The sequence below is a fragment of the Mesitornis unicolor genome, unplaced genomic scaffold (assembly GCF_000695765.1).
Source record: "Mesitornis unicolor isolate BGI_N332 unplaced genomic scaffold, ASM69576v1 scaffold28523, whole genome shotgun sequence".
NCBI lineage: Eukaryota > Metazoa > Chordata > Aves > Mesitornithiformes > Mesitornithidae > Mesitornis > Mesitornis unicolor.
The window spans coordinates 57,298-68,032 of NW_010173084.1; the positions used below are offsets into that span (position 1 = coordinate 57,298).

General features: G+C 37.5%; 1 protein-coding gene across 1 annotated transcript in view; it reads left to right on the forward strand.

Moving 5' to 3' along the window:
* The window catches only part of PPFIBP2 (PTPRF interacting protein, binding protein 2 (liprin beta 2)), an 84,774-nt gene that overhangs the window by 36,637 nt on the left and 37,402 nt on the right, over positions 1-10,735 (forward strand). Inside the window, exon 4 of the mRNA XM_010180605.1 lies at positions 2,700-2,813. Within this exon, the coding sequence (XP_010178907.1) occupies positions 2,700-2,813 (114 nt within the window). The remainder of the gene's footprint in view (positions 1-2,699; positions 2,814-10,735) is intronic.

Genomic DNA, 10,735 nt, shown 5'->3' on the forward strand with positions numbered 1-10,735 from the left:
TTTCTTCTTCATCCACACAATGAGGCACCTACAGAATGCAGCCAGCCAAACTCTCCAAGAAGGATTTTTTTACGACAGGGTTTCAAGACCTGCCCATGTTTTTTTTCTCAAAAAGAATGTCTTAAAATCGGATGTGGAAATTGTCTCTCTTGCCTTTCACTCCCATCACACTTCCAGCAAATCAAGAAGCTTAGTCAATATTTATGCATTTTCCCATCCCACTGCACAGCATTGCAGTTGAACTCCAAAAAACCCGGGCAAATAAAGTAGATTAAAACCTCAGTCTAGTAGATCAACATCAACAGCACCACCACAGAAAAGGTGCCATGATGGAGCTGGGGTTAGAACATGGTTTACACCAGTTCTGCATATTCTATCTAGTCAGTCAAATGTGAGGAACATGGGCAAGTCCCATGCTGAGGCTACACTGGTCTTAGGGAGTCTGCTCGCATGAAGGATAAGAAAATGATGGGAGACAGAGCACATCTAGTCCATAGCTCAGTTTTCATTGTGCCAGTGGCTGTGGTCCCTAGCTGTAATCTGTAGAGAATATGAGGCTGGGAGCACTCCGGTCTTCCTTCAGACTTGCTGCAGTACAAGTGGTACAAGGCACCTTGTAGTGGGTACAGGTAGTGCCTGCTATCTCTGTCCCCCAAGGCTGTGTCAAAGAGTTCACCTTCAAACCTGCTTCCGCAGTTCGGTTTGTAGTGGGGGCGGGAAATGGTGCAGGATCTGGGATACCTTCTTATAGCTCAGTGCCTGTGTGTAGGAACTAATTTACTTCTTTAGGTTTTTCCACAGAGATGCTTTAAACCCTTATACCACTTGATTTTTAGCTAATTGTTCAATGTGCCTCACTTTTATAGATACTTACAGAAAATATACTATCTACTGGCTGACTTCTGTGAGTGTTGCAGTGCTAAGGCAAGGTGGACTTGCCAGCACAGCATATGCTGAAGTTATATTCTGTGTGCAGCCTACTGATTCCCTAAAGAGTCTGGCAAATGTGATCCTGAACAGAGGGGAAAATATGAACTCAAAGTGGCTCATGTGCCTCTCAGTGTAACTACTGTAACGTTCAACACATGCTTCTAAAGCTGCTAAGGTTTTACTGAATTCCTTTGCGGGTCACATTTACTATACAGTTTTCCTTACAGGTTACAATGTGAGTTGGAACCTAACCCGACCCTTTAAGTTGAGCAAGTTTCCTCCTCTGGAACTTGCATCAGTCTGAAGGAGAGGGCTCAGTTTGTTTCTTCTTGCCTTCTCGCCTCACGGGGGGTTTTGTGTGTCATCAGTCATTTAATGGGAGCTAAAGAAAAAAGTAGATAAGCAACAGACTTCCTTTCGGGGAGTTTTCCCCTACCCCAGCTTAGATGTGTCCCCCTGCCATCTGCCACCACCCACTCCTTCCTATCATCTCTCATCCTACATTCATCTGTACTCGGCACTAGAGCCAAGTACTTTAAAGGCAAAAAAAATTATAATAGCCTATTTTTCTTTTTTCCTCCCCCTTTCTTTTTCTGTATTCCTTTCCCAGGCATGCCCGTCATTATGTTTACAGGTAAAACCAATACGGCTCACCTAGGCACTCCCTTTCCAGCTTCCCTGAAGTGAACTCAGGTGTTCACTGACTGGGTTTTAGAAATGCTGTGTAGCGGGTACATCTCAAAGGTTTCACTTCCACGTACTGGTTTGTTGTTTTGTGCATTTTTTAATAAGGGTGTCACAGGGTTGGATGTGAAAACATAGATAAGTTTTTGTTAACCATTTCAATCAAACTGGAGTTTAAACAGCTACGGTTGCTTTTTTCTTTGAGAGACTTTTATACAAATAATAAAAATTAATACACAGAGTGTATGACCTGCTTAACATAGTAATTAACACTGTTGGCTGGTTTTTTTCCCCCCATATCTTTCTAATGTTATCCCGAGTGTATTATTTTCAGCTTTGCAAGCTTTGAGTTAGGCTGCCAGGCTTTCCTTATTACACAGTCACTTGTCTGTACCACCATTCCCACAGTTCTTTACCAGTGCTGCTTATTGTTTCTTTTCCTGGGATTCATCGTCTGTATCTCGCTTCTTTTGCTTTCATGTTTTGGCTTGCAAAGCCTGGGAATTTTTCTTGGAATAGAACTTTGCCGCTGCTAAAACATGCCTTTTACTCATTGCATTCTTTATAACTTCATAACACCTTATTGATAGGTAAGCTGCTTTTCTGTTCTTGTAAGAAGTAAAGTAATTGGTTGGCTTCTGAATGAACAGTTTGTTTAGCTGGTTTAGGAACTGAAATGCCAATGGAACCTGAAATGACAATGCGTGCTCCAAAATGAGTTAAAAAGCTTGTAGCACCCTACGTTCTTGTTTAGTGCTTTCTAATTTCTTTCATGAACTGACTCAGGCTACCTATAAGTAGTCTTCCATCTCTTCTGGAAATGCTCTTTCCTTTTTATAGTAAAACAAAATAACCGGGGGCGAGGGGGCAGGGCAGAGGGTAGGGTTGAAGCATAAGATAGGTGAGACTGAAAAGTCGTCTATCTTGATAGAGCAGGTTGTTGCAGTGCACAAGGATATTAAAATGAGGACTTTTTAAAAGAGAACTTGCTGTTAAAATGTGCATTTGGATGTTAATTGTATAAGGTAATTGAAACTTATTTACAGTCAGTTCAGTAGCGTTGTGCTTCTCTTCTTAAATTACAGGTGAGTGTTCTTACAGACCAGGTGGAAGCTCAAGGAGAGAAAATCCGGGACTTGGAAATCTGTCTTGAGGGGCATCAGCTGAAACTGAATGCTACAGAAGAAATGCTTCAACAGGTAAAAATCTGTGTTGGAAAGCTTCTTGCATAAGGATCTCGAAAACAGGGGTGAACATACATGGTCAGCTTGTCTGCATGTGTAGTGCCTTTGGCAACACAGTAAAACAGGGGAAAATGCCTCTTTTATTGTTCTCTTGCTGCTTTGCACTGGTTGGTTTTGGTTTTTTTTTGCAATAACTGTTTCTTTGTTTTCCTATTGCAGAAATGTTTTACTGGCTGGTTGCATAATCCTGTACGTGGCAGCATGTAAAATGAAACTATTGTGTCTTATTTGTACTGTGCTGACAAAATAAATTTGGACATGCTTGAGTAACTGGTTAGACAAGTTAAATGTATTTAATATATGTAGGAGCTATAGAATTTTTATTTAGATATATTCTGCTTTCCTATGGCTTTGAAGCTGAACAGGTAGTCAATTGAAATGAATTACTGTATCAAGTTTGGTTCTATAACAGTTTTTGCTTAATTTAGGAGTTTTCCCCTTATTTTTGAAAGCAAATTAGCATATAAAGATATATTTTTCTTAAACTTAAATTGACAGTTTCAGACTATGTGATTTAATTTTTGCTCTTTTAATTAAAAATAATTTTTTGCTCTGAATATGTTGTGGGAGCAGAACAAATGATAAATTAAATACCTTACATTTCATGTGTTACTGCAGAGCCGGCAGGTCTGCCAATGCAGAACCACCTCCTCAGTGCAGTTTTGTGGTGTTAGAGATGCAGATCATCTACTGTTAATACAGTACATAGATATCAAAAATAGATTTGAAACTGTAAATAACCCTCAAAATCTACGCCAGAAATTTGCAGGATAGATATTGTTCTTGATGAACTTCCCCACTCCCTTCCCCAGAATGTTATGTTATAGATACACTAGTTTAGTCTATGTGAAATAAACAAGTCTTTCTATGAACTATTCATAGATTTAAATTATAGTTGTGTTAATCTATATCAACTTAGAAATTACAGTTGTGTTTATGTATATAAACTTACTTTACTATGATAAGGACCCATGTACCTATGTTTCTATAAGATAAACTGTGTCCTAAACCTTTAAAAGTTCTAATTCTCCAGACTTCTCTAAAAAAACTCGGTCTCACACAACCTTGGCAACTTCCAGCTGGGAAAAGTTTTATTCTTACACTTAAATGAAAAGACTTTTTAAAAAATGCAAATAATGAGTGCATTTAGCTTTCCAGTGAGATCTGAAGTGAAATTCAAAGAAATTATTTAAGTTACAGAAATCTGTTTTCAAACTTCAGGAAGGCATTAACAATAGAGTACAGAAGCTTCCTGTTTCAATCTAAAACTAGATAGTTGTTCTGGGACTTCTGCTAAAACTGTTTATTGTTTCTCTGACTTAAATTTTTCTGCTCTGATAGTCTTCTGAGGGAACTGGGAATTTAAAGCCTGACTTAACAGAACACTGAGGCATCTGAAAATAGAATAAAATAATGCATGTACATCGCTATTTCAGTGAAAACGTTGGAATGTACCCATCTGGCAGAAGGCACATGCACAAATTGCTTACAAAGCTGATCCTACAGTGATAAGCTACAAAAGTCTGTACTAAAACTAAGGAAGTCAGAGACTTTCCAAATAAGTTATGCATAAATTTTAAATCTAAATTTTGAGATCACTTTGAGTGGCTGTAATTGTTGCCAAATGGGAGTAATTTAAAATTTCTTTTCTTTCCTGTGCACATATTAAATAGTTAGCAATAAGCTCAAACTTGTTGATTCTTTTGTATCGTAGTTTTGAGATCTTGCATTTGAACATAACTTGCAGATATACTGACAAGCTTGCTTGTTGATTGCTAAATTTCTACATGACTGTTCTCTCATGTTTACAGCATATATGAGAGCTTAGATTTGGTTTATTTGTTTAGTTTGGGGGTTTTTTTAAATAAAATTATCTAGGCCACAACTTGATTTTGTAAAGGTCTTTGTAAAGATTTTGTTTCGTTTTAATCCTACGAGTTTGTCCATTTGAACTTCACAAAGAGACAGACACGTACACAAACATACTCAGTATTTTAATTTTGGTGTGAGTGATGTACTTTTGATAACTAAACCAAAGTTAAAAAGTAAATTCAATGTGGACCTGAGATATTTAAAATCTATTTTGTCACTGGAATGAGAAGAAAATTATCTTGAGTTAACGTTTTTGTTTTGTGAACAGTAAGAAGAGCAAATTAAGTGACATACATAGGGATGATGAGGGAATGCTAGTTGTGGTGTCTTTCTCACATGGATTACATCCCCCAGTAGGCAGTGAGCTATAAACCAAGTTAGATGCCTCAATATCTCAACAGTCAGAGAAATTATACATTTATTACAGCTCAGCAAAGGGCCTGTTTGTCTATAATTTATTTTGAAGTTTCTTTTCTCAGTTCATCTTGTTGAAAACATTATCCTCTACAGGAAATGAGCTGAGATTTGGAGAGAAGAGAATGACCTGATAATATGATTATTAGAACATTCATGTAAGATATAGACCTTCTTGCATGTAATTTGTCAGAAATAGTGAGGGTCTGTCCTCAAGGACTTCAACAGCCTGATGGATCAATTGGGTTTTGGGGAGAGTTGGGTTCGGATCGTCTCAGCCAGCAGTTGCCAGTGTTCTGTACAAGGGCTCATGATGCTTAGGTCAGATGAAAGATACTAGTGTTTTCACTGAGCTTTTCCAGTCAAAACTATCTAGTGAGTCTTTCAACTCACTATTTAGTGAGTCTTATTTATTTATTTTTACAATAAACTAACTTATTTCTAATAAGAAAAAATAGCTCTACATACCTATATAAATATTCTTGCTCTCCAATTTTATTTTGTGGTTCTGCTTGCTTATTTACAGTATATAGAACTCCACTGATTTTTACCTTTGTGAACTTAAGATGACTGCTGCTTCTAAATGCAGAAAGGAACAATAAATTGCCCTAGCTTGAAAAATCTTTAATGTGTATTAGTAGAACTAAGCTAACTGCAGTATGCATAAGCATATTATTTACTTATCTGGGTAATCATATACCTGAGTCTAGGATAAACCCTGTCTTTTTAATTTTGGGAACTCCAAGAAAAGTGACTCAATTCCGTGCCCAAAATGCTATAATAAAAACACACTTTGTTAAGATAATTTAATGACAATATCTAGTAGTCCCACAACAGAAAGGGCATGTAATGCTACCCTGCAAAATAGTTTTTGCTGAATCTATGCTAGCAGAGACTTGCCCACTTTGTCAGGGTGGGGTTACTGGCTAAAATCCTTCTCACTTACGGTTTATGCACAGTTGTTTTGAACCCTGCTACAAAGTGATCATGGAAACCCTTTTGAAATGACTGCTAAAGTAAACTTTATACCAGTTACATAAAATGGCTGTTCAGCATTTAGGGTGGACATCTTGAATGTCGAATAGTAGCAACAGGCACTGCTGCTGCTTTGCAGAAAGTCAGGAATCTTCACCACTCGAGGAGGACAGTGCAATATCCCTTAGTCAAAAGGTGAACTTTCAAGAAATTACTTGAGCCAATCTAAAGGATACTGCTACAAAAGGAGAAGAACTCATTCTCCTTTCATTCCTCTCCGTGTTCCTGACCATGTGCTTATGCAACTTAAACTGACTCTTGTTCATCAGGCCTTTTCCTCAGTGACTGGGAGAAAACTAATCAGGGTTTAAATAGAAGGGGATATTTTTCTGCTGGGTTAGTGAGTTGAAACAGCTCACAGAAAAGGTCAAGGTGTGGCATAAGGGCAATGGTGAGATCTGCATTTGACCTCACTGTTTATGAAACCACAGCCAAAGAAAATACAGCTCAGCAGCACTTAAGAAACAAGAGAGTCCCATGTATCAGATGCAGAGGTGCCCTAGTGTGCACAGTTACAGATAATGCGTGTGTGTTTTCATGAGATGTGACGCTTATGATGTCAAACTCAACATTTTGCTCTTGTAAGGGTATTTGTTCCACTACAGACTAATCAAGATTATTTTTTTTTTACCTTGAAGGTGTTTGCATTTTCTTTCTTTAAAACAAATCAGTTCTATCAAAAACTCATGAAAGTCAATGGCAAAACTTCAAATCAGTCCTTAAGTATAGTTCTGTTTTGGGCCAAGAAACACATTTTCCTGGTCATCCTTCATAGTAAAATGTTAAGAGAAAATATTCTGGAGCATGACTGGGAGCAAGACACCAGTTTGGTCTCACTGAATTGCCTTCCAGTGGTATCTCTCTGTCTTGCCATTGAATGTGTAAAGTATATGGAAACACCAGCCTGTACAAACAGTTACCTGCGTTGCCCCTTAGCACATTGTAATAGATGTCTTGAAATAAAAAAACCTCCTAGAATTATCCTCTGAAAACAATATATGCCATGACATTTCCAGTGTATCAGCAGCTTTAAAATGTAAAACTACAGCCAATTTTAGAGAAGAATAATATGTACATGTCTTGTTCTAAGTTAGGTTGTGGCATTTCTAAGTACTTTCTTCCAGTCAATTTTAATAAAGAAGTATTTTTAAAGAGAAAAGAGGGTCTTGAACATCTGCTATGTTAATCTTGAGGGATCCTCTAATCAACTTGCTACCAACTTTCATTTGTACTGTGTACAAGTGTAGAACAGAATTGGAAAGCAAAAGCAATTTTTACTCTATAAAGCAGCCTAAACTGTCCCATAACAGAAAGTACCAGTCAAGCATAAAGTAAACACATCGATGCTATGGAATCTGTGCTGTCAATCTGGACAGCTGTGTTAAGTCAGTTTGAAAAGTGATTTTTCTGCACATATTTCACCTCCACAGTTCTTTTAAGTGCATTTGCTATGGTAATTATCATGAGTAAGAACAGTTTAGTTACCTCTTTGCTATTCCAGTGCCGCATTTGATTTACTTAACAGATGCTAGTTCCCATTGAAGCTCTGTGGCATAAAGTATAACAGCATACAGTTTGCTTTACTGTCAAAATGCTGGTCTGTGTGGCAATGTCTTTTCTGTACCTGACCTGTACCAAATCCTAGATGCAGTCTGACTGTGTTTCCACCTTCTGTCTTATTTCTGACATGTAACTGCAAAAAGCAATCCAGGGGCTCTTTGCGTAAATACGATTCTGTCTTCTATCAAGTAAATTCTCTTGCAAAGGTTGAAACTCTTGGATTTAGGATTCTGTCTTAAAAATACACATAAAAATAGAAATGCTTGAATGCACACAGGAGTGAATTTCTGTTTCTCGTAGATTTATGACCAACTTCTGTTTGGGTGCAAGGAGCAGGGGAAAGTGTGCCAGACAGTGCCCTTGTGAGGCACAATGGAGAATCTTTCAAAAACCAGAGGATTAAAAGAATGCAGGGGGGAGCTGTACGAGAGCAGGAACTTGAATTCAATGCAGTTTAGCGTGTACCTGTTCTGGTTTAGTAGTTGTCTTCTACTCGGGGTAGCCAGAATCCTATCTTGGTTGCAGAGTATAAATCTGGTGTGTATCTGTTTGCTTCTCAGGAACTTGGCTGGCTGGCAAGCACCATTCCTTCAACTTTCAGTTGCCTGAGTTATCTGATCTTAGATGAATTTCAGCACTTGTTTATAGCATGCAGTAACTTCTTGCCAGCAGCTAGCTTAGTGTTTCGGATTTTGAAGTATGCTCTGTACTGCTGTGGTTGTGTTTCTGTAAGGTTTTCAGAGCTCTCAAGTTGTGCAGCTTATCTATACAGGTGAGCACTACACTGCTTTGTTATTTTACAGTTAATTTAGGCACAAATTTGCTCGTCAGCCGTATGCAAAGGGGTGTTCAAATTGGCAGTGCAGTGGGAAGTTCTGTCCTTTCTGTTGCTTAACTATATAATGGGCAACTCATGAATCGGAGGGCTGTAATTCACTCTCTGCTACTGACTTGCACCATTTCATGGTGATTACACATGTACATTGCTCTCAGCTGTGTTTTCAGTTAAGTAAATATCTTATTTCTACCACAGCTGACACACAGCACTTGAAAAGTGCAGTCCTCATTAGCAGTGGTTCTTGCTGACTTTTCCATACCAGGTAGGTCTGTCTCAACTATTTTAATAAGGGTGTGAAAAGTATTACTTTTTTTAAGTGTTGTATTTTGTACAGTGCACAAGTGCAAAATGGGATCTTTGGGGTTTCTTTTTGCCCTCACTTGACTGAAATCTTACTTATGGTTTCTCAATCAGTGTATGGCGTGATTGTTGCTTCTGTTTTGTGGGGTGCTAAATAACCTGAAATTTTTTGTGCTTGCACCTGACAGCCTAGAATAGTGTAGTGTCCTCTTTCTAAGCTGTTTTCTGTCATGTTAAATTTTATAAGCAGCTATATAAGAATTATGTCTTTCCAAGACAATAAAATGTGAAAGATAGATATACAGCATGTGCTTCAGTTGCATTGGAAACATTGAAAATCATTATTAAATGTTTAAAAATAGAGTGTGAATTTTAAAAATACAGTTGTGTTTGAAAATAGTTCGCTGTTCATTGATCTGTCTGGTGCATGCATATTGTAGCTTCTGTATGACTCATCTTTGTAATTATCCTACTCTCAAATAGCTTTTTTCCTTAATTATTAAAGTTAAAAGTTGAGTTGCAAAGGAAGGACTTTGAGAAATTAAATTATACTTATAATACATTTTAAAATGAAAAACAATTACCTTGTTTATAAATAAGATTGTCTAGAATATGTTCTATTTCTGTTATGTATTCTGGCTCTTTAAGATTCTGCTAAATCTGCTACAGCCCAAATTACCATTTTGCCTGTCTTATATTATCTTTTTTGCTTTAAAATCAATAACATAAATTTGTATTTTCTTTTCTTACAATTGCATATTTATTCTGGCTGAATTCAAGTTGCATCATACCACTGAAACACACTATAATTTCTCTGTAACAAAATGGGTCACATTCTTAATGAGCTGTTCACTTTGAGCATCTGCTTGAAGATGAAAATAATTGCTTCCAGATGTTACCGTTTCAAGAGAGTACATTTACTTTAAACGGCACTTCCTTTCAAAGCAAAAGTTAGACTCTAGATGCAATAGAAATTGTCAGCTGTTTTGAATTAGTTTAGCTCCATTGAAAACAAACTAGGAATACTTAGCTCTTTTGTCTATTTTAAGGCAAGAGTTTTATGCCAGTTTATTTACGCTAGCTGGGGATCTGATTCTTCAGCTTCAGAGCAAACTATAAAACTTTGTTTGAGTTTATTTAAAAAAAAATCAGCTACCTTCATGCTCGCTTTCATCAGGTAGCAGCTTAGTGTTCACATGGAGCTACTAAACTCGGAGTGTGTGGAGTGAGGTATTACACTCTCTGTTGCCTAAGTAAGTGTAAGTTGGGAGTCTACAGGAAAAGTAAATGTGGTGCACTGAAAGGGTAGATCTTTGTTTAAAATGTCTAGAGGGATGCCACGTCTCCTTGCTTTATTAAGAAGTCTTCCTGCCATATCATGGAACACCATGTTGGTGTCAAAAAAAATTCTAAAGGTTGCTTCACTTGAACAGTGAGTAAAGTCTGTCCCTGGGGCCAAAGTCACCTCATCCTGCTAGCTGTTTTGGCATTGAAGTTCTCATTCATAGTTCTGTCTTAATCTACAGAAGTCTGCTATGTTAGCAGCTGTACAGACCCAGTTCCAGTCTGGCCTGGAATGTGCCTCTCGAACTTATGCAAATTAGTGTTCTTCTGGAAGACAGAGGAGTTATTTGTAATCATACATGTAATTTGTAATCACCTTTGTAGAAAGCAGCTACTACTGGGATTTCATTAGGTGACGTCCTCTTAGATTTTCTCAATAAAAATAAAAGGCAGTGCACTATCTTTTTCTGATTAGTGCTTGATTTATTTCATTCAGAGACAAAAACAACAAACCATGAGGCTACATTTCTGTTTATTTTCCCATCCATACGCAAATATCATTGTCAATGTCAGC